We start from the raw sequence: 24,671 nt of genomic DNA on the forward strand, positions 1-24,671 counted from the left end.
ATTCATTCATTTTCCTTCAGCTTAGTCTCTTTATTCATCAGTGTTCGCCAGAGCAGATTGAACCAACGACTTATCCAGCATGTGTTTTACACAGCGGTTGCCCTTCACAACCCAACACTGGGAAACTTTCTCACACACACTCTCATTCACTCACACACACTACAGCCAATTTAGTTTATTCAATTCACAAATACCACGTCTTTGGACTGTAGAGGAAACCCAAGCGAACATGGGGAGAACGTGCAAAATCCACACACAAATGCCAATTGACCATGCCGGGACTTGAACCAGTGACCTTCTAACTGTAAGGTGACAGTGCTAACCACTGAGCGACCATGTCGTCCCATAATTTGAACATTACTTAATTTTTTGAGCCTCAGTACAAGATTGGACTCAATTTTGCCTTAAGAATTGTTCATGTTTAAATATTCACATGACTACATCCTTATTCTGCAGATTTGTCAGATGTACATCAGAGATGAGGATCTCTCTATGGCAGGGGTGCCCAAACTTGGTCCTGGATGGCTGATGTCCTGCTTAGTTTAGCTCCAACCTCCTTCAACTGACTCGCCTGGAAGTTTCTAATATAACTAGTAAGAGCTTGTTCAGGTGTGTTTAATTGGGGTTGGAACTAAACTGCAGGACAACGGCCATCCAGGGAGTTTGGGCACCCCTGCTCTATGGCATACGTGTTATGGATACTTATGACAACTCCGTTAGGTGTTATTTTAGCAAACTGACATGAGCAAATGCAACATAACCTCCCTTTGTCATGACAACTTGACATTATCAATACAACATAACATGTCATAAACACAAATGTCATGTGGCCATTATATTTGTGTTGTGATTTGTCTAACTGTCATTAATATTTTTCTGGACCTCAACTACAAGTGGTACAAATTTAATTTGTCATTTGAATGTCATTAAATGTATATAAATATTAATGACACTTTAATATTTGACAGAATGTTGACACTTTGAAGAAGAAGATATGACAAATTTAGTTTGTTCTTCTGAAAAAAAGGATCTGAAAAATATTTATGACATTTATAATGTCCTCATTAAATTTTAATCATGAATAATAATATAAACTAATCTTTTGGATTTCATACAGCAGCTGTCCCCCCACTTAAAATGTCCACTTCACCCCTGCCTATACCACATGTCTTTGGATTTGTGAGGGAAACTGGAGCACGCAGAGGAAACCCACGCCAACACCAGGAGAACATGCAAACTCCACACAGAAATGCCATCTGACCCAGCTAAGGCTCGAACCAGCGACCTTCTTGCTGGGAGGTGAGCTACCCGCTGTGCCACAGTGACGTCTGAGAACGCATAACTTATATGACTATAACTTTAAAAAAGTATGCTTTCCTCCTTGTATCTGTCAAAGTAGTATTATCATACATCAGTACAAAACACAATATAAGGGTTAACATAATCTAAATGTAATCCAAAAGTAGTCGATTACATAATGCGTGTCTGTGTTGTTAAAAAATACTTTTTAAATCACGATCCTTTTGAGGAAATTTTTATTCATTTTTTTTTTTTTTCATCTGTTGTTGGCAATTGTAAGTCTATATCTTAAGTTTGTAAGTGCGGCCCCAACAAAATAAACGACCCCTCGCTCCGTCAATGATTTCTTAAATAAATAGACTGCTCCAGCTCCTTGGTCATCTTGCTGTTAGATTCTGCACAAAGGGCTCAAAAGACAGCGGTCAAAGTCCACGTTTATTAACCTAAAAATACAGGAAGCTGAGCTCGCACGTATACTACAGTGGTAAAGACACACGGAGAGCATTAAGGGGTTTCATCTTTCCTACCTTTCTCTGACGACTGTCTTGAGCACAGATACAGATATGATGCCTTTATTCTTTGGCTTGTGCTTGTGTTACATCAGTGGAGCGCAGGTAAATATCATGGTCATTGTTTCGTGACGTAAAACGCATTCATTCATTTGTAAAGAGTGCTGTTATATCTGCTTTTTCCTTTCAAACGTGTTCACTTTGGGCCACAGAACGTTTACAGAGCAGTTTCAATACCAGACCAGGCTTATTTTGCCGAGACGTTTGATGAAGGTGCGCTGGACAGGTTGGTCCCTGTGTTCACAAATACTATTAAAACATTATTTATAGTGACTCTTCAATGTTTATAGATAGTTTCTCTTCAGTGTTTCGATTTCAGTAGTGACTTTTACATTTACTCCAAACTGAACTTCAAATGTGACAACCGAACTGAAACAGTTTTATTTTACTTGACTGTAAATTGTTGCTGCTTCACTTCATTTCTTTAGTTGAATCCTATTAACTTTCATAGTCATCTCAATCAATTGATCTGGCTAAACATTTGAAGTTAAACTTTGTATAACTTTAAAAAAATTAGTTAAAACCTGATTAACTAATTAAAGTAGCCTACCATGCAAAATGTCTGTTCTGTTGACTTTTTGTCGCTAATCTTTTTACAGTGTAGAACTTCGTCTTGCTGCTTTGACAGTTTACATTATAAAAAGCACTATAGAAATAAAGATAAATTAATTGAATATATATGTATGTGTGTTTATTATATGTATTATTATGTCTTTATTAATCACTTTCTCATGTTTGCTTTGAAGAAAATGGGTTTTGTCCAAAGCAGTGAAAGATGAGCGGGCGAAGCATCTCAGTTATAATGGTATGAATTTTGTGAAATCTTTGTCGTTCACATTTACAGGATGCGTAATTATCATTTATTTGTTTTATTAATTAACAAATCACATAGACTATATGACACAAAATAAAATTTAAATAACTATCTCCAACTAGCTGAAACATACAAATCAAATAAAAACTTTTGTAATTAAATGTTGTTTGAATATTGGGTAAAAAGTTAAATCATTTAATATGTTTGGGTTGTGTTCAATTAATTTTAAATGTATGGTTAAGTTTGTTATTGCTATTTATTCATCGATCAACCGATTGATGTTTCTGATTGATTAATATTATCCTCAGTATCAATATAAGAGAGTTATTAAATATATACAGTGAATAACCATGAATTCACTTTCGCTGAATTCCCTGCTTGACACTTTTTGTTGACATTACTATTGTTTTTTTTTCTCTTTAGTTTTGCACATTAGAGTCTTATGTTACATCTAATGTTGATAAATAATGTTTATTGCTCTACTTTAATTTTGTGTGTGTAACCATGAAGGTGTTTAGTAGTTGTGCGAATGACACTGAGCAGCACCTTCTATAGATTACTGTGCTGCTTGTCTGCTTGTGAGAAAAGTTGTTTGTGATGTTGTGTTTTTGTCAGTGTAACAAACTTAGGTTGTGTAGATGTTAGTACTTCAAAACATTGGTGTATGACTAAAAGGACAAAATATGGTAATTTACCATAGAATTTAGAATTGTATTTTAAGTTCCTTCAGTATTTGTAATGGTTAAATTTGGACAACTACAGCTGCTGTTTTTTACCATAATTTTTACATATTTGTTTTACAGTGTAGAAATGTGAAATACAAGCAGGATGAATACAAACATGCACACTAGCTGACAAAAGTCTTGTCGTCTATCTATGTTTTAGGAACAACAAATAAAAACTTGACTTCTAGTTGATCATTTGGTATCAGAAGGGGCTTATATGAAAGGTAAAGGCCTCTAGATTATGCTTATCTTACCAAAATAAAATATGATCATGTCTTGATTTTTAATTATTTAATTAGGACAGTATGGTCTCGCTTTACTCAGACAAAATTTTGTTACTTAACAGAAACAATGTACAGTATAGAGTATAAAGTCATGATGCAGTGGAAAAAGAATGAATATTGTGTATGACTCCCATGAGCTTGAAGGACTGCATCCATACATCTCTGCAATGACTCAAATCACTTATTAATAAAGTTATTTGGAATTTGAAAGCATTGCAGGACTCCCAGAGTTCATCAAGATTCTTTGGATTCATCTTCAATGCCTCCTCCATCTTACCTCACACATGCTAAATAATGTTCATGTCTGGTGACTAGGCTGGCCAATCCTGGAGCTCCTTGACCTTCTTTGCTTTCAGGAGCTTTGATGTGGAGGCTGAAGTATGAGAAGGAGCGCTATCCTGCTGAAGAGTTTGCCCTCTCCTGTGATTTGTAGTGTAATGGGCAGTGCAAATGTCTTGAAACCTCAGGCTGTTGATGTTTCCATCCACTCTGCAGATCTCTCACACACCCCCATACTGAATGTAACCCCAAACCACTAATTTTCCTTCGCCAAACTTGACTGATTTCTGTAAGAATCTTGAGCGGGTTTCAGTAGGTCTTCTGCAGTATTTGTGATGTTTGGGATGCAATTCAACAGATGATTCATCAGAAAAATCTACCTTCTGCCACTTTTCCAAACCATCAACTAGAAGTCGAGTTATTATTTGTTGCTCTTACAACTGGGATCAACAACAAGACTTTTGTTAGGCAGTGTATGTGTGGTGATTTCATAAATCATAACTTGATTTTAATATGAGTTCATTATGAGTTTTTATTGTAAGGATATTATACAGTTAGTCATTTGTTGTCATAATAAAGGTCTGATTTTGCAAGACTTATTTAGCAAAAATGATCTGCTAACTGTAATGTATGTTATCTTTCACAAACCTTTACACAGGGGAGTGGGCTGTAGAAGAGTCCATTCAACCAAGGCTGTTGGGAAACAAAGGCCTGGTCCTCAAGTCTCCTGGCAGACATCATGCCATATCTGCATACTTGCGGAATATCTATCACTTTAAAGACAAACCTCTTATCTTACAGTAAGATATTTTGATCAAACAGCCACTTTCCTTAGACAGCAATTGCTTAACTAAATCTACTGTGCAGGTATGAAGTTTCCTTCCAAAAGGGGATTGACTGTGGTGGAGCCTACATCAAGTTGCTTTCACAGTCAGATGACCTGCGTTTGGTAATGTCTCGCAGCATTTCATGAATTAAAATACTGTTGTTCACTTGAACAATTTTAGCTTTATCTTTTGCATCGTTTAAGAGATTCATACAAAAATGAAAATTCATTCACTATTTACTCACCCTCAAGTGGTTCCAAACCTCTATCAGTTTCTTTCTTCTGTTAAACACAAAAGAAGATATTTTAAAGAATCATTTCTATGGAAGTCAAAGGTTACAGGTTTTTTTCAAAATAACTTCTTTTGTGTTACCAACTAGATGAATGAAAAGAGTGAGACGAGATGGACAAAATGAGCGTAATGATGCAAACAAGACAAATAAAACGAGCTGCATGAATGAAAAAAGTGAGATGAATGAAACAAGCAAGGTGAACGAAACGAGTGAGACCAACAAACAAAAGGAGCGTGACGATATAAACGAGACACATAAGAGGAGCTAGACAAACTAAACTAACAAAATGTGCAAGATAAAACGAGCAAGATGAACGAAACAAGACAAATAAAACGAGCGAGATGAGCTTAATGAGCAAGAAGAGAAGAAAAAACAAGCGAGACAAACAATTAAAACAAGCTAGAAAATTTAAAGATGAAAGAAACAAGGGAGACAAACGAAACGAGTAAGATGAGCAAAATGAGAGAGATGAGCAAAAGAGCAAGATGAAACAAGTGAGACTAAATAAAATGAACAAGACAAATGAAACAAGATAAGCAAAACAAGTTAAACGAATGAACGTGACGAGCATGACAGTATGAATGATATGAACGAAACTAGTGAGACAAACGAAACAAGCAAAATAAGCAAGATCAGCAAAACAAGCGAGACAATTAAACAAACAAACGAATAAATGAGACAAATAAAACGAGTATGACAAGACGAACAAAATAAGGCAAGTGAGATGAACGAATGAATGAGACGACCAAAACAAGCATGATGAGATAAATGTGAAAAACTAAATGAGTCAGACAATCAAGATAAACAAAAAGAACAGACAAACGAAACGAGCAAGATGAACAAAACGAGTGTGATGAACAAGACGAACAAAACGAGTAAGACGAGACTAATGAAACGAGCGAGTTGAACGAGCGAGATGAGACGAACGCAATGACTGTGATGACATGAATGAAACAAGTGAGATGAACAAGACGAATGAGATGACCAAAACAAGCAAGTTGTGACGAATAAAATGAGCGAGATGAACTAAATGAGATGAGCGAGATGAACAAATGAATGAGACAAGCATGATGAGGTGAACGTGAAAACAAAACGAGTGAGACAAGATAAACAAGACAAACAAAATCAATGAGATGAGTATTACTAGACAAACTAAACGAGCGTGACAAATAAAACGAGTGAGACGAGCTTAATGAGCAAAAAGAAACGAATGAAACGAGTGTGACAATATAAATGAGACGAAAGAAACGAATGAGACAAACGAAACGAGTAAAATGAGCAAAATGAGAGAGATGAGCAAAAGAGCGTGATGAAATGAGTGAGACGAAATAAGATGAGCAAAACAAGTGAGACGAATGAACGTGACGAGCGTGACAGTATGAATGATATGAACGAAACTAGTGAGACAAACGAAACAAGCAAAATGAGCGAGATCAGCAAAACAAGCGAGACGAAACAAGACGAGACGATTTAACAAACAAACGAATGAATGAGACAAATGAAACGAGTGTGACAAGACGAACAAAATGAGGCGAGCGAGACGAAGGAATGAACGAGACGACCGAAACAAGCATGATGAGATGAAAAAAACTAAATGAGTCAGACAATCAAGATAAACAAGACAAATTAAATGAATGAGACGAGCATGACGAGACAAACGAAACGAGCGAGATGAACAAAGCGAGTGTGATGAACAAGACAAACAAAACGGAGTAATACGAGACGAATGAAACGAGCGATTTGAACAAGACGAGCGAGACTAGACAATTGAAATGAGTGTGATGAGATGAACGAAACAGGTGAACAGACCAATGAGATGAACGAAACAAGCAAGACGAGATAAATAAAACGAGCGAGATGAACAAAATGAGACGAGCGAGATAAACAAATGAATGAGACGACCAAAACAAGCATGACGAGATGAACGTGAAAACAAAACGAGTAAGACAAGATAAACAAGACAAACAAACTGAATGAGACGAGTATGACTAGACAAACGAAACAAGCGAGATGAACAAAACGAGTGTGATGAGATGAACGAAATAAGTGAGATGAACAAGACGAGCGAAACAAGTAAGGCGAGTTGAACAAGACGAGCGAGACGAGACGAGACAAACAAACGAACAAATGAGATGATTAAAACAAGCATGATGAGACGAACAAAACGAGTGAGACGAATGAAATGAGCGAGACGAACAGAACGAACGAACACCAAAAGCAGTTTTAACTGCTTTAAATCTGAATGAGTAAATGATGATGACATTTTCAGTTTTGGTTGAACTATAGCTTTAAAATGTGATACAAAATAATAATACAGTACAATAATATTACATTATATAATGACGTTGGTGTTGTCATTGTTATTTTAGAGCCAGTTCAGTGATGCCACTCCATACACAATTATGTTTGGTCCAGACAAATGCAGCAGCAATCACAAAATACATTTCATCTTTAGTCATCATAATCCCATCACAAGGACATTTGAAGAAAAACATGCTCGCCAAACAGAAATGGACCTTAGTGACTATTTTACTGACCAGCAGCCGCATCTCTACACTTTGAGTGAGTAGTCAGTAAACAACATCATTACATGTTTAGTACGTTAAAGAAACACTGTAAGCTCATTTTACGACTTCCCTAGAGTTAAACAGTGACAGTTACCATTTTTGAATAATACAGCTGATCTCCAGGTGTTGTGGGAGCACTTTTAGCTTAGCATAAATCATTGAGTTTTATTAGAACATTAGCATCTTGCTTCAACAATCAATGTAGTTACATTGTGTACTACAATGATATGTTATATTGCTATTTTTTTTCCGGTCATAATTATCAAGAAACTTTGCTTTACCATACGGCTAAAGCAGTGATATTATGCAGCACTGTTCCCTGCTGAAAAATCCAGCTTAAACCAGCCTAGGCTGGTTGGCTGATTTTTGCTGGTCGACCAGCCTGGTTTTAGAGGGGTTTTGGCCATTTCCAGGCTGGTTTCCAGCATCTTCCAGCCTGGTCTTAGCTGGTCAGGCTGGAAAATTACCTTCTAAAACCAGCTTGACCAGTCTGGTTTAACCTGGATATAGCTGGTTTTGGCAGGACTCCCAGCTTGGCTAGGCTGGTCAAGCTGGTTTAATTCGTCATTTCCCAGTCTGACCAGCTAAGACCAGGCTAGAAATAGCTAAACACCAGCCAGTGACCAAAACCCCTCTAAAATCAGGTTAGCAGGTTAAGTTTGCTAGTTGGGGACTTTTTTCAGGTGCTGCATAATATCATTGCGCCTGCTACAGCCATGGTACAGAAGCAAAGTTCCTTAATAATTACACCAAAAACAGAGTATAGTAGAAAATACCAACTTATATAATAGCAGACTATGTTGTTATTAGTAAACATTGTAACTACAGAAGAGTCAAGCTTTGAATAGAAACATTATTGAAACTTTTTTTTTGAAATCTTTAAATGATATGCTAATGATCTTATCCGATTCCCAGATTTATGCTAAGCTAAGCTAAAAGTGCTCTCATCAGACTCACAGATTGGTGGATTTACAGGTCAAATTGACCTATGTATCAACACTAGGGGAGCTGTAAAAGGAGCCTATTTCCAAAAAAGGTGGAGTGATCCTTTAATGATTCGGTATATACACAGTATATCTAACAAATACAGTCATTTTCATTTAAAGTTAGGGTCCCACTTTATATTAAGTGTCCCTAACTACTATGTACTAATATTAAAAAATAAATACAATGTACTTACTGTGTTTTAATGTATTTGAGAACACTTGTGGTGCTTTTGAGTTGGAATAGAGTTTGGGTTATGGACAGGTTTGGTGGCATGGGTAGGTTTAAGGGTAGGTTATTGTGTAAGGGATTGTCAACAGTGTATTTACCAATGTATTTACAAAAGTTAATTACAGATGTAATTACATACATGTATTTGATCAAGCATAAGTACATAGTAAATACATGTATTTACACAATAAGTACATTGTAACAAACTATTAATTCCTATGTAAGTACATATTAGTTAAGGCCACTTAATATAAAGTGGGACCAAAGTTAGATTAGACAGCTCAATTTTTAATAATAGATGTCATGTAAAGTGACATTTTGGTTGCAATTGTCCTTTATAGACTTATATCCTGACAACACATTTGAGATCCTCGTTGACCTGACGCTGATTAATAAGGGCAGTCTTTTGGAAGATATGGACACACCAGTGGCGTCTTCTGACCAAAAACGAGAACATTCAACAAATGAAGCCTCTGATCTAAACTTTCAACAACACATGAGGTATGCCATTTTATGTATATGAGGTAGGCCCATATGTACGATTTTTTCATTAAAATGTACAAAAAACTCTAAAACAGAGGTATATATTTTGCTGCCTTATGCTTTTACATTGTCCCAAATGTTTTGAAGAATGTTCAAATTCACAGTAATGAGACATTTTAACTTGTGAGACATACTGTGTTGTTTGTCACCATGCTAATTACACCATAAACTGTTAATTTCTGGTTTGGTGGAAACACCAACGATGCTATAATACAGGGGTCACCAATCGTGGTCCTGGAGGGCCGGTGTCCCAGCAGGGTTTAGCTCCAACTTGCCTCAACACACCTGCCTGGATGTTTCAAGTATACCAAGTAAGACCTTGATTAGCTTGTTCAGGTGTGTTTGATTAGGGTTGGAGCTAAAATCTGAAGGACACCGGCCCTCCAGGAACAAGTTTGGTGACGACTGCTTTTATATGTTGAATTTTATTAGACTGCACAGAGCAGCATTATAACATGCTTTATGCTATGATTATACTTGAATTACCATTACAATTATATTTATAGTATGTCATGTTCATCATCAAACTACACTTTTGTTTGTTTTGAATACTCGGCCTCTTGTGGCAGAAATTAGAAACAGTCTATACATTATTTACATAACTAATTTGAGGACAAGTCTTTTAACATTTAGTCATTTATTTCTTTGAAATGTGTGCTAATATTCCTTGAAAATGGTGTTTGAATTGAGTACACTTATTATGTATGCATACTATACTGCATTTTAATAATAAGTATAGTTTCCTGTATTGAGTAATGTGCTTATAAGCTTAAACCTTTAGTCAGAGAAAAAGTTTATACTGTACTTACACTATTTAGATCACATGATTTTTTGTAAAGGCCGCTCAATGGTTAGTACTGTCACCTTACAGCATAAAGGTTGCTGGTTCGAGCCTCGGCTGGGTCAGTTGGCATTTCTGTGTGCAGTTTGCATGTTCTCCCTGTGTTCGCGTGGGTTTTCAAAGACACAAGCTGTAGGTGAATTGAGTAAGCTAAATTGTGCATAGTGTATGTGTGTGAATGAGAGTGTATGGATGTTTCCCAGTGATGGGTTGCAGCTGGAAGGGCATCTGCTGCATTAAGCATGTGCTGGATAAGTTGGCGGTTCATTCCACTGTGGCGACCCCAGAGTAATAAAGGGACAAAGCCAAAAAGAAAATGAATGAACGAACGACATCATGTTCATCATCAAACTAAACCTTTGTTTATTGTGAAAACTCGCCCTCTAGTGGCGAAAATTACAGATACATTATTTACATTAACAAATATGAGTCTTTTTAACATTGTCATGGTGTTTGAGTTCAGGATATTTATTATAGATGTATAATGTACGGCATTTTAGTATTATGTTTAATGTAGTATTATGTCCTATTATAATCTGGCAGGGGGGAACAGATGAAAATTAGCCCTTGTGGCTAACTCTGGCTTATTTACAGTTTTACTGTTGATTAATGAGCATTGTCCCTGTTAAATAACTAAATAAATTTCAAGTTTCATATATTGAGGAATGTTCTTGACTCTTATAAGTCAAGATCAAATGTTATATTGTACTTACACTATTTAGCTCAAATGATTTTTGTATACTTACATTCATTGTTGCAGTTTGAAGAATGTACAAACAAGAGTGATTGTAAAACTGAAGAAAATTCCAGTGTTTAGCCGAAAATGACTTCCGACTTGTATAACTAAATTTAAAAAGAGGGTGTCAATTGGATATTTATGCAGTGAAACTTAAAATATTGATCATACAGTGTTTTAAATATCGATTAATGATTCATAAGCAACAGCACTTGACTAAATTTAGCATAATATTTAGTGTTATTTTATGATAAACTGTATTATGTTCTTATCTCGGGCTGCACAGTGGTGCAGTGGGTAGCACGTTCGCCTCACAGCAAGAAGGTCACTGGTTTGAGCTTTAGCTAAGTCAGTTGGCGTTTCTGTGTGGAGTTTGCATTTTCTCTCCATGTTCGCGTGGGTTTCCTCCGGGTGCTCCTGTTTCCCCCACAAGTACAAACACATGCGCTATGGGTGAATTGGGTTAGCTAAAGTAGCTCCGTAGTGTATGTGTGTGAATGGGTGTGTATGGATTTTTCTCAGTGATGGGTTGCGGTTGATAAGGCATCTGCTGCGTAAAACATGTGCTGGATAAGTTGGTGGTTCATTCCGCTGTGAAAACCCCAGATTAATAAAGGGACTTAGCCGAAAAGAAAATGAATGAATGAATGAATATTCTTATCTCTTAACACACACAAAACAAACTTTGGCAGAGGTCTAGTGTCCAAATGTAATTCGGGTTGAATGTTGATTTAGAGGCTCTACCTGTACAAGACACACATGCCTTAATCAATGTAGTACTTTAAAAGCACAACATTGTGGAAAAACTCAATTAGAGAAAAAGATATTTTAAAAAAACTGATAAACCCTGAAGACAGACCCTGTAATGCTGCAATGTAAGTCAGTTCTATATGCTTTTGTTGAAATCATTAGGAAAAACTTCATTACCCATGAGGCTGCACATAAATTTCCACCAATCAGAGAGTTGTATTGAGAAAATTGTGCCAAAATAGCTCCACCCTCTTTCATAAAGCACTACAAATTTAACTCAAAAGTAGGTGAGTTTGTATTATGTGCACATAGCTGAAACAGACTGATAGTACCTTGGTCAGGAGGGAGATTTATATAAGATAACGTAAAAAATATTAAATTTATGATCGATTATTAATTCATTGTCAGATAGTCATCATCTGTGTTTTTTATTTTTGGAACATTTGGTGTGTCCATTATTAGCCACTAGGCCCCCCAAAACATGCAAAACAATTAGCAATATGCTTTTATTAATGTTTATGGGTATTTGTTTTCATCTTTGGACAGGTCAGATGGTGTGGACAGACAAAGAAACGATTGCACTGAAGCTTCAGTTTGTGAGGGCTCTTCTCGTCCAGCAAGTTCAGGCTCTAACAATCCGAAGAACCAACCCAGCACAAACACTAATGATAAGGTGTGCTTGTAAAAAAACCAACATACTTAAGTAAAGTGTATTATACAGTATATATTAAAGTATTTACAACACTAATGAATGCTACTGTACGCTCACCGGCCACTTTATTAGGTACACCTTACTAGTTCTCGGGTTGGACCCCCTTTTGCCTTCAGAACTGCCTTAATCCTTCGTGGCATAGATTCAACAAGGTACTGGAAATATTCCTCAGAGATTTTGGTCCATATGGACATGATGGCATCACGCAGTTGCTGTAGATTTGTCGGCTGAACATCCATGATGCGAATCTGCCGTTCCACCACATCCCAAAGGTGCTCTATTGGATTGAGATCTGATGACTATGCAGGCCATTTGAGTACAGTGAGCTCATTGTCATGTTCAAGAAACCAGTCTGAGATGATTTGCGCTTTATGACATGGCACGTTATCCTGCTGGAAGTAGCCATCAGAAGATGGGGACACTGTGGTCATAAAGGGATGGACATGCTCAGCAACAATACTCAGGTAGGCTGTGGCAATGCTCAATTGGTACTAAGTGTGCCAAGAAGATATCACCCACACCATTACACCACCACCACCAGCCTGAACTGTTGATACAAGGCAGGATGGGTTCATACTTTCATGTTGTTGATGCCAAATTTTGACCCCACCATCCGAATGTCGCAGCAGACTCATCAGACCAGGCAACGTTTTTCCAATCTTCTATTGTCCAATTTTGGTGAGCCTGTGCAAATAGTAGCTTAGTTTCCTGTTCTTACCTGACAGGATTGGCACCCAGTGTGGTCTTCTGCTGCTGTAGCCCATCTGCTTTAAGGTTGGACGTGTTGTGCATCTAGAGATGTTCTACTGCATGCCTCAGTTGTAACGTTATTTGAGTTACTGTTGCCTTTTTATCAGCTCGAACCAGTCTGGCCATTCTCCTCTGACCTCTGGCATCAACAAGGCATTTGCGCCCACAGAACTGCCGCTCACTGGATATTTTCTTTATTTCGGACTATTCTCTGTAAACCCTAGAGATGGTTGTGCGTAAAAATCCCAGTAGATCAGCAGTGTCTGAAATACTCAGACCAGCCCATCTGGCATCACGTTCAAAGTCACTCAGATCACCTTTCTTTCTTATTCTGATGCTCAGTTTGAACTGCAGCAGATCATCTTGACCATGTCTACAAGCCTAAATGTATTGAGTGGCTGTCATGTGATTGGCTGATTAGAAATTAGCGTTAACGAGCAGTTGTACCTAATAAAGTGGCCGGTTAGTGTATGTCATAGCATTAACTATTCACTAATACACTGTAATAAACATGGTAGTTTTTAAATAGTAAACTGTGGCGTATTGTAGTATAATATACTCAATAGTTGTATAAACTACAGTATGTACAGTAAGTACTATTCAAGTACTTTTACTATAGAATGGTTTAAAAACACTTTAGTATCTACTATCAATGACTATAATGTTTCTTTTCATCTCATTTGCAGTACATTATTATCTTTTGTGTTCATTTCTGTGTAGGACAACAAAGGAAAGCAGCAGTTCACAATGAGTCCCATTGCGGCTGTGGGTTTTGAGCTTTGGTCCCTTACTGGAGATGTGATGTTTGATAATATCTTGCTTTGTGATGATCTGGAAGTAGCCAGACGGTGGACAGAAGACACATGGGGCCAGAGACAGACAGTAAGATGTTCAGCAGATGTTGTCCAGGCCAAATGATCTTTAAAATACGTCTGGCAAAATTTGGTATGATGTCTAGAAAACACTAGAAAACAAAACTTTTGCCGTTTTGGAGACACATCGTCATTTGGCCATCACTATTTAGCTTTTGGCAAAGTCACACAAATGATTTCTTACTCATTTTTTTCTGCTTCAAGCACAATAGATGTTCACCTACCCCCCAATGTGATTTCACTTTAGCTCTGTAAAGGGATAGTTCACCCAAAAAGTCATAATTTACTCAAACTCCGCTTGTTCCAAACCTGCTTGTGTTTCCTTCTTCGTTTGTTTGAACGCAAAGGAAGATACACTGAAGAATGTTCAGTAAAATTGACTTCCATACAGGCCCGGTTTGGCCAATCGGTAGGACCGGGAGAGTTCCCGGTGGGCCGGTCCGTGTTTTGGCCGCGAGGGCCGGTGTTTCTAGCTGCTTGCATTCTCAGCAGTCACACTTTTTTTTTTTCATTCATTCATTCATTTTCTTGTCGGCTTAGTCCCTTTATTAATCCGGGGTCGCCACAGCGGAATGAACCACCAACTTATCCAGCAAGTTTTTACGCAGCGGATGCCCTTCCAGCCACAACCCATCTCTGGAAAACATCCACACACACATTCACACACACACTCATACACTACAGACAATTTAGTCTACCCAATTCACCTGTACCGCATGTCTTTGGATTGTGGGGGAAACCGGAGCACCCTGAGGAAACCCACGCGAAGGCAGGGAGAACATGCAAACTCCACACAGAAACGCCAACTGAGCCGAGGTTCGAACCAGCGACCTTGCTGTGAGGCGACAGCACTACCTACTGCGCCACTGCCTCGCCACTTTTTTTTTTCATTTATTTATTTATTTGACCATAGCCTCACTCTTTTTATTCATTATTTTGACGCAGCTCCGCTCTTCTTATTTATTGTCTTGCAGCCCCATGAGCAAAATGCAGCCTGCAGGGTAATGATGATGTAACTATCATTATGGCCACTCAAGTGTAACATCGCCAATGTGGTCCAGTGGTCAGCCCGTTGCGTTATGACTTTGTCGATCCTGAGTAATGCTTTTTTTTCTTTTTTTTTTAAATGATTATTATTGTTAAGACATAAAACTGTAAGGTTGTAGAACATTTGCCCCTGGTTTCACAAACAAGGTTTAAGGCAAGTCAGGATTAAACTGCATGTTTGAGCTGTCCAGTAATATCTTTCTAAGGCCGTTTTTATAAATGTGTCTTAAATAGCCTAATTTAACTAAGGCCTAGTCCTGGCTTAATCTAAGCCCAATTTTTGAAACTGGGCCTTGAAGTTCTAAAGCAGCTGTTTTCTTGAAAAAGACGTGATAGTGTAATTAGAAACTGAATTGGAAACGACCTTATTTTAATATAGTCAGTCGTGAACTGAGGTGGGCCGGTCTAATGCTTGAAACTCCAGGGCTGAAAAGGAGTCCCACTCCGGCCCTGCTTCCGTAGTATGATTTGTTCCAAGTAAGGATGTCAATGGCTGCTTTTTTCAGCATTCTTTAAAACATCTTTCTTCAAAGTGTTCAAATCATACGAGCAAGGGTATAGAATTGGCATGGATGGAGGGGACATGTCCGAAACAACATCCACCTGTAACTGAAATGTCCCTACCAGTTATTTACTTCAAACTAAAATAAGGCTCAGTCAACCCTTAGTAACCTACTTGTGCATGAGGGTTAAAGTCAAGTTTGCTATGTGTTCACTATAATACTATTAACCCAGGCTGTGCAATTAATCGAAATTCAGTTTCCATTTTGGCCTGCATGATTATGAAAAACAATTATCAAGGATAGGCGAGGCAGTGGCGCAGTAGGTAGTGCTGTCGCCTCACAGCAAGAAGGTCGCTGGGTCGAACCTCGGCTCAGTTGGCGTATCTGTGTGGAGTTTGCATGTTCTCCCTGCCTTCGTGTGGGTTTTCTCCGGGTGCTCCGGTTTCCCCCCTCAGTCCAAAGACATGCGGTACAGGTGAATAGGGTAGGCTAAATTGTCCATAGTGTATGAGTGTGTGTGGATGTTTCCTAGAGATGGGTTGTGGCTGGAAGGGCATCCGCTGGGTAAAAACTTGCTGGATAAGTTGGCGGTTCATTCCGCTGTGGCGACCCCGGATTAATAAAGGGACTAAGCCGACAAGAAAATGAATGAATAATCAGGATAAAACGGTTAAATTGCATCACACACCTCTCTAAATTTCTCTACATTCATACCTACTCGAAGCCAGATTGCAGTAAAATCCTGTAAATTGAGTTTTGCAGCATGGAACGTCATTCATTAATTATGTTGGCTTGAGAAAGCCAACATACTGTTATGCTACTCTGTCCTTGAAAACAAACGTATCTCCTCCTAGGCCGTTCATGCCACAAGGCCCAAATGTGGTCAAAATGTGCCTTCTACATTCAAGATTGTTGCTATATCTCCTCATGCCTATAAGACTTATTGTTTTTTTAAATAAAAAATGTTAACTATTACATTTTTATAATCCGGGCATATAAAAAAATTATACAAGCCCCAAATTTGGCCAAAAGCTGTATTTAGATGTGTTCAATTTTGTTGCAGTATCTTTAAGGTTTATCAGACTTATAGTTTTCCAATAAATAATTTTTAAGCATTATTTTTCTCAAAATATGGCAAGCCATTTTTGACTTAAACTCCACATTTTTTACGTATATGGCAAGCCATTTTTGCATGTATCCTTTTCACACTTATTAAGCATTGTATTTTCAAAAAAATACGGCAAGCCATTTTTACATAATGTTCATTGCCTTAGTCCCTTTATTAATCAGGGGTCGCCACAACGGAATGAACCGCCAACTTATCCAGCATTTGTTTTACACACCGAATGCCCTTCCAGCCGCAACCTAACACCAGGAATACATAATGTTCAAGTCCAGTTTTTGACACTCATAAAGACTGTCATAGAAACATCGGGGTTGATTAAGATCACTCATATTGCCAAGAAGCATTGATCTATCATCACTAACCTGTCAAATGTCCCCATAGCAATAAAACAGTATAACCTAGCAACCATTTAAAAATAGCAATATCTCTACATCAGAACATCGTAGGGACCTGGGCATTGGCTTGTTTGACTCATGCTAGCAAATGGGACTTCTTGTGTACTATGCATGGTAACAATGATAATGGAAGCCAAGTGCTAATAACGATTAGCTACATGCTATGAATGATTATCTAAATGCAATAACATATGCTAGAAATGCCTACTAAGTATTAGCATTTGAGCAACTGCTTAGCAACCACCTAACAATGCCATAATTGTTTTAGCAACTGCCTAGCAACCACTTAGCAACCGCCGCCGTGCTTCCTGCCAACTGCCATTCCCAGTCCTAGCGCGCAGTCACGTTGGCTTTCTCAAGCCAACATCAAAGTTTTTTCAATAAACTTTAGGTTCTAGTTGTTATTTGTATTACTAAGAGTTTATTTAATATTATTAAGTACTTTATTCATTTTTACAAGCACAAAAACTATTTGCACAATGCATGCGCTCTAGGGATGTATGTCCTCACCAATGTCAAGAGTGACTCTACACCCTTACATACAAATATAAGAAGTTTAACACCACTTGAGAACGAGTAAATGATGAGGAAATTTAGATATTTGGGTGTACTCTCTTTTTAATATTGTGGCAAATTAAAATAAATAGCAGTGCATAAATCACATCAGTTCACATTGTCCTCTTGTAGCCCGGAATGATTGAAAAGCTGTTGATGGCGACCGTCAAGCGGCCTTGGCTCTGGGGGGTCTATGTCTTCACCGTGGGCCTTCCCATCATCCTCTTCGTTAGCTTAATGTGGCCTGATAAGGTAAATAAATATTTGATCATTTTCATGCTCAACTGAACACATAATTAACTAAACGCTGTTGATGTCGCACGTTTCAGCGGTTTGGACCACCAGATCAAGACTATTACTATAAAAAAACAGACGAGCCCCAGACAGATGGACCTCAGGATGTGGAGGAGCACGTCACTCATGATCACGGTGAGAAAGCAGATAAAAGTATTTGCAAGACTACATTGCTCAATACGCAGTGTGTAGCACGATCGCCTCACAGCAAGAAGGTCGCTGGTTCGAGCCCAAGCTGTGTCAGTTGGCATTTCTGTGTGGAGTTTGCATGTTCTCCCCGTGTTTATGTGGGTTTTCTCCGGGTGCTCTTATTTTCCTCACAAGTCCAAAGACATGTGGTGTTGATTAAGTTGTTTGTAGTGTATGAGTGTGTATGGATGTTTCCTAGTAATGGGTTGCAGCTGGAAGGGCATCTGCTGCATAAAACATATGCTGGATAAGTTGGAGGTTCATTCCGCTCTGGCGAACTCAGATTAATAAAGGGACTAAAGCCTGGTTTATACTTCTGCGTCAAGGTTGCAGTGAGGTGTAAATGTTCCTCTGTGTCGAGTTTCTTCGCTGCTGTTTTGTTTTCCTGAACACTTCCGGGATGTACAAGTGGCTCAAACTCGCTCATTTTGAGGCAGGAACCGGCAGACGTGCAACAACTTTAACTATAAGGTAAACACAAAACAAAACTTTCCATCCGGAGCTCCTTCACGGGACTCCAAACTTGTAAACAATCGCTCCATCAGGCTCGCACAATGACTGTAAAAAATATGGACGACGCGACAGCCCTTTTTCCCATTGAACGCCTTGAGGGCAAAACGCCTGCTTGACGGGCACAAACTGTCGCAAAAGACTGCTGAAATTGGAGCCTTGACATGCGCAGAAGGATTGTCTGATGGAGCCAGAGGAGGAGCCGCGAAAATGAGCAGAGTCGAGCTTCCAATCAAACGCTTTAGGTAAAATCAACCACGCCCCCCGAACTTCTCAGCATGCGTTTGCTGTCATATCAACACAAATGGATGTAATAACGTTAACAAATATGAGGGTTTTATATATTCAATCGCGCCAGCTCCAGGCCGCAGCGCATAACTTACTCGCGGCGTCGCGGGCTGTTTCCGGCTCGCATGCGGCAGCGCCTGCTCGCTTGGCCGCCGCATCTGGCTCGATTGACTCGGGCTGGAATTGGGTAGTGAGTCCAGGCATCCGGAGTAGGTCCAGCAGAGGTAACATTAGTCAGTCTGAGCTCTAAGGGATAAGTCTCCGGCAGGCAAGAATCTAGCCGGAACTGTGTTTTGCTATCTGGGTGGCTAGGCGTGTATCAGCAAACTAATAAAGCCCGAAAAAAGCCCTGAACTTAGCGAATAAACAGTGTTCCACCAGGATCATGTATGTCAGAAACTATAGTTTACTGCTGAACTCATTTTGTCATGGTAAAATAACACAGAAATCGAATAATAACACTTCAGTCTACTTCAGTCTCCTGCCGAAGCTCAGACGCCGCGCTTTGAGAAACTGTCAATCACAGCTGTCAATCACGATGACACGCCCAGCATTAAATTACTGCTAAAAACAAACTGTTTACAAAAATGAAGATCTGCACCTATTTCAGCACAATAACCAGTGCCTTAATCGACCAGAACTATCTTTCGGGACATTTTATTGCAAGTGTAATATTTTTTTTTATTTGGGCTCAAGTCTCCTTCATTAACACGGAGGAGGCGGGCTTTATGACTTGTACTGCAGCCAGCCCCCAGGGGGCGATCTAACGGCCGAAACCTTCACTCAAACGTAGGCTTGCGGCACACTTGGGCTCGCACCAGACTCGTCAGCGCTACTAAGCCGACCAATCACAGAGCTTGCGCTACACGTTGTTGCGATGTGTAGTTACATTTTTTGAGAGGTGTACATCAGCGATGCCGACGGCCATGGCGAAGGGGTATGTGTCAGCGCCGTAGCATATGCTGGCGTTTGACGCAGAAGTATAAATCAGCCTTAAGCCGAAAAGAAAATGAATGAATAACATTGCTCAATTCAGAATATTTAAGACTTTCTTTTTGTGTGTGTTGTCAGGTGAAAATCAAAGAGTCGAAACTAAAAGCAGAGCGGTGAAGAGGGCTCCAAGAAACACAGAAGTAACAAGTTAATAGTACAGTAAGTAACAGTAAATCTATATCACACATGCAGGTCACATGTCGACAGTGCTAGGTAGGTTGCTTCAAAAAAGGGTAATTCTTCAACTATGAGCACTTTTACATCCTTTGATCATAAATCCAAATATTTATATAATTTTGTGCAAATTCCTTTTTCTTTGTCGAACTAACAATAAAACCTACTTTTAAAAAATGTACTACCTTTCTATTATATTTTTTAAAATATTATTCAACCTCCTTTAATGTGTCAAAATCACTGTATTCATCTTGTCGCACACCCAGTTTTAAACTTCGACAGATGATTCATCTGAAAAATCTACCTTCTGCCACTTTCCCGAATGATGAACTAGAAGTTAAGTTATTATTTGTTGCTTTTATGACTGGGAATGATGACAAATCTTTTGTCAGTTAGTGTATACATAGTGTTCTATATTTACACATTACATATAGTTTCAAATTTCAAAAGGACATATCCATGTTTGAGTTATTCTTCAACTTCGGGCACTTTTATGTCCTTTGATCATATATCCAAAATCATATATCATTTTTTAAATTTCTTTTTTTTTTGTCAAACTAACAATAAAACCAACTACGTATCTATTATATTTTTTTCATATTATTCAACCTCCTTTTAGTTGTCAAAATCACTGTTTTCACCTAGTCGCACACCCAGAGTTTTAAAGTTCAACAATGAAAATGACATTTTCAAATAATATTTATCTGGTATCTATAAATGTATCTTAATGAAGCACTAGTGAAATATTTTAAATAGTTTATAGTTATTAATGTGAGACTATTGTCAATATTTTTTCTTTAAAAATTTTGCTGTCGCATAGTATCAGTGTCATTTCCAACACAACACTGTAATGTCGCTATAAAAAGTTTGTGTGAAAGATTATTTAGGTGGTTTCTCTGAACATGAATAGTGCCATCTGAGAACATGTTCAAGATGCAGGGAATTTCAATTTGTATCAACACTTTTGCTTGAGGAAATACATTTATTCAATGTCATTTCTAAACATGCTGTACCGTCAAAGATGTTTTTAAAAACCAAACAAAATGAAGGTAAATAAGAGTGTTTTGTACACATGAAAGGCTAGCATCAATTCAAAGCTAATCGGTGAAGCTATTTGTCATTTTTCACAATAAACTGTTGAAATGTCATTTTCACCACTCTCATTTCCATCACCATACACATTTTTTTTATATTTAAAAAGTTCTCATCACACATTAAAAGTGTATTAACAGTGTATATGTTCATGCCCTATTTATTATACAAATTCAGTTTTTTTTTTCTAATAAACTCTTAACCAAATTAATCTTACATTTTAGAGTGAGCAGGTGTACAGTTCAGCATACAACTAATTTATTTCATTGACAAATGTATAATTATTATATATATTGTGGAAAGATTGCTTAAACGAGATACAAAAATGATCTTAAACAATGTTTTACTGCCATCATTTTTTTCATTTTGAAATAAGCTGTGTATATGTTGTGGAATTGACATTTGTTCAGTTCACGATGGAAAAAATGTCTTTCTTCTTATCTAGAGGACAAAGCAGAAGTTTGTCCTCTTACAGATCTTGAAACTTATCTTGTTTAAACTTATGAGGCTGTGTTACATTAATTATGAACAAGTTTTTTATTCCCAACTTCACAAGGCTAAATGCGCCCGTAGTTGAAAAATGGCCCATATACAGTACACAGCTAGTGTTTTTTACCCTACTGATAAACTTCTGGTGAACGGTTAATGTGACGATTTTGGTAACACTTTATAATAACTACACACTATAAATAATTTATTAAGGATTAGCAAATAGTGAATTCATTTTCCGGTAAGCATTAACTCTACATTAATAAATGTTAGTAAGCAGGTAATAACTGCAGCTACAAATGCTGTATTCTTGACTTATAACCACATTTAAAATGTGCCTAATAATTGTATTTTCATACTTTGTTAATGGTTAATTTTTCATTACTATATTAAGTATCGAATTTTTTACAAACCAGTTGTATTTAAGAGTAGTTGAGGGTTTTTAGGATCATTCAGAATGAGTTAGTAAATGATTAATAAACTATTGAAACTGACCGTCCAGTGATTTTGTAACAACGCTTGAATTGGGTTACTGAAAATGAAGTCATTCTGCATATACCCTATTAATTACATCATTAAAATCGTATTGCAATTATATTTTTAATGACTGTGTCTGAAAAATAACTAAGTTACTCAATAATCTATAATTTATTACTACTTGTAGCGACGCTACTGCCCAACACTGGTAACTGGTTACAGCCAACACTGCATCTCGACCAGAAATAGTTTATTCACTAATAATTGAGTAGGTTTTTCTTCATAAAACTTCTCCTGAAAACTTTACGTGTAATTTACAACACGTGCTTTAAGGCTGCACAATATATGGTTTCAGCATCAATAACACAATGTACAAATTATGAGGCCATTCACATATCACATCTTTTACGCGTGGAAGTTTGTTAATTCCAATGGAGTTAAGTCCAGGTGCACCTCGTTGAAAACATCTCAACAATTTTCTCAGGACTGAATTATTATTTATGTTTATACAATTCTATGAATGTTGTCAGGCTTAATTGCTAACTATCTCATTCTTTCATTTTCACAGCTCTGTCACAGATTTCAGCAGATATTTCATCATCGACTGTCAACTGATTAAATAGTATGAAATGCTGACGTTCTCATATCAGATACTCACGGAGCCCTTGATGAATCATTCAGGTCTCATTTTATGTGGAGGAGCAGTGATTGTTTCATCACTCAACTCTCCAGTAGGTAGATAGAAATAAAAATATTGGTCCCACTTTATATTAAGTGGCCTTAACTAATATGTACTTACATAGGAACTAATAGTTTGTTACAATGTTCTTATTGTGTAAATACATGTATTTACTGTGTACTTATGCTTGATTAATTACATGTATGTAATTACATCTGTAATTAACTTTTGTAACTACATTTGTAAATACATTGTTGACCATTCCTTACACCTTAACCCACCCTTAAACCTACCCATGCCACCAAACCTGTCCATAACCCAACCCTTATCCCAACTCAAAAGCACCACAAGTGTTCTCAAATACATTATGAACACAGTAAGTACATTGTATTTATTTTTTTGATGTAAGTACATAGTAGTTAAGGACGCTTAATATAAAGTGGGACCAAAATATTCTCTGAAGTGAAAAGATCCTCGTTACAGAACATTAGTTATGATTTTCAATCATTATTAAAGGAGTTTTTTCCTAACCATTCGCAACAGCGACCCCTAGGGGTGTAACGTACGAACTGATCATGTCCCACAGTTTGGAATGCACGTAACCTGCGGATTAAAAACTGTTTATTATATTGTAGATTCTTCCAAGAGATTGCCTGCCGCATCATTCAAATCACATGTATGAAAGAATTTTGGCTTTTTTGTAAAGTATAATGAGGCCGGAAGAAGCTGTGGTAGGACCTAAATGCTGTCTTAGGTTATTAAAGGTATTTTCTGTCACTGTTTGTTTAGCCTGCATTAATGCATTCAGTGAAATTCTTCGCAATTAAATATTAAAAGATCGGGATCTCAATTTAAACTCATGCAATCTAAATTAGGCCTTTAAATGGAGATTTTTCTCACTTTTCAGTTAGTTACAAACAATCAAACAACAGAAGCACTGGGACAACAGTTTATAGTTCAGATATAAAACGCTGACGTTTATTGTAAAGATTAAAATCACCGTTAAAAAACATTGTTGAATATGGTAGCAATTGCATTTTTAACCAATAGATGGCGACAAACAACTATCAAAAATATGCGACTGAACAGGCCTTCAAAGATGATACAGCTAGTAAAGAAACATGACACAAGTTTTATGTGTGAATTAGTGAATCCTTAATTGAAAATAAGACAAATAAATGTTGTTAAAGATAAAAATGTTACATTAATACATTTATCAGTACCACTTTACAATAAGGTTCATTAGTTAATGCATTTAATAACTCGAACTAATCATGAACAACATGTACAGCATTTATTAAGCATAATTGAACATTTACTAATGCATTATTGACATCCAAGTCCATGCTTGTTAACATTAGTTAATGCACCATACGTTAAGATGAACTAACAATGAACTACTGTATTTTCATTAACTAATGTTAACTAACATGAACAAATACAGTAGTAAATGTGTTGTTCGTTGTTTGTTCATGTTAGTAAATACATTAACATTAACTAATGAACCTTATTGTAAAGTGTGACCCATTTATCATTATCAGCAACAGTAGCAAAGATCATTTTTTCACACTGTTGAATATTTAATTTTTTTTTAGGCAGTTCTTTCTTGATTTTTATTTTTAATAAAATGTCAGGTTCTCAGTTCTGTTTGTTAAAACCAAAGCTTTCTTGCAGTACTGTTTTTGTAATAAATGGAAAGCAAATTACTCCTGGAAAGCAAAAAGGTCTCCTACCTTTTATGCTGATCCAAAAAAACGGTTGGATCCGTGACTAAGGGTGCTTTCA

The 24,671-nt window shown here is 37.4% G+C and overlaps 2 protein-coding genes across 3 annotated transcripts in view; one reads left to right on the top strand and one right to left on the bottom strand.

The window, feature by feature from the left end:
- Positions 1-1,750: 1,750 nt before the first annotated feature.
- si:ch211-274f20.2 lies at positions 1,751-23,663 on the top strand. 2 transcript variants are annotated; one of them, XM_087281144.1, is made up of 13 exons: positions 1,751-1,913; positions 2,021-2,094; positions 2,615-2,673; positions 4,629-4,770; positions 4,838-4,919; positions 7,459-7,651; positions 9,213-9,372; positions 12,288-12,414; positions 13,924-14,085; positions 17,834-17,953; positions 18,031-18,130; positions 20,054-20,134; positions 22,776-23,663. In XM_087281144.1, exons 1-12 carry the CDS (start codon positions 1,863-1,865, stop codon positions 20,125-20,127), a joined length of 1,344 nt encoding a protein of 447 aa, XP_087137270.1. In that variant the 5' UTR covers positions 1,751-1,862; the 3' UTR covers positions 20,128-20,134; positions 22,776-23,663. The 2 variants fall into 2 exon arrangements, with proteins under 2 accessions (XP_087137270.1, XP_087137271.1); XM_087281145.1 differs by lacking the exons at positions 17,834-17,953; positions 18,031-18,130.
- The window catches only part of vamp7 (vesicle associated membrane protein 7), a 33,155-nt gene continuing 26,233 nt past the window's right edge, over positions 17,750-24,671 (bottom strand). Inside the window, exon 8 of the mRNA XM_087280278.1 lies at positions 17,750-17,945. Coding sequence (XP_087136404.1) covers positions 17,931-17,945 — 15 coding nt within the window. The 3' untranslated portion in view covers positions 17,750-17,930. The remainder of the gene's footprint in view (positions 17,946-24,671) is intronic.

The sequence above is a fragment of the Danio rerio genome, chromosome 14, assembly GCF_052040795.2.
Source record: "Danio rerio strain M-AB ecotype USA chromosome 14, GRCz13ab, whole genome shotgun sequence".
Lineage (NCBI taxonomy): Eukaryota > Metazoa > Chordata > Actinopteri > Cypriniformes > Danionidae > Danio > Danio rerio.

What these genes read in the sequence shown, in the direction of transcription:
- si:ch211-274f20.2 (XM_087281144.1), top strand. Translation starts at nt 1,863, where the DNA reads ATGATGCCTTTATTCTTTGGCTTGTGCTTGTGTTACATCAGTGGAGCG. An exon ending in AGTCAGATGACCTGCGTTTG is followed by an intron (nt 4,920 to 7,458) that starts GTAATGTCTCGC and finishes TTGTTATTTTAG; the next exon opens with AGCCAGTTCAGTGATGCCAC. An exon ending in GCCGCATCTCTACACTTTGA is followed by an intron (nt 7,652 to 9,212) that starts GTGAGTAGTCAG and finishes TGTCCTTTATAG; the next exon opens with ACTTATATCCTGACAACACA.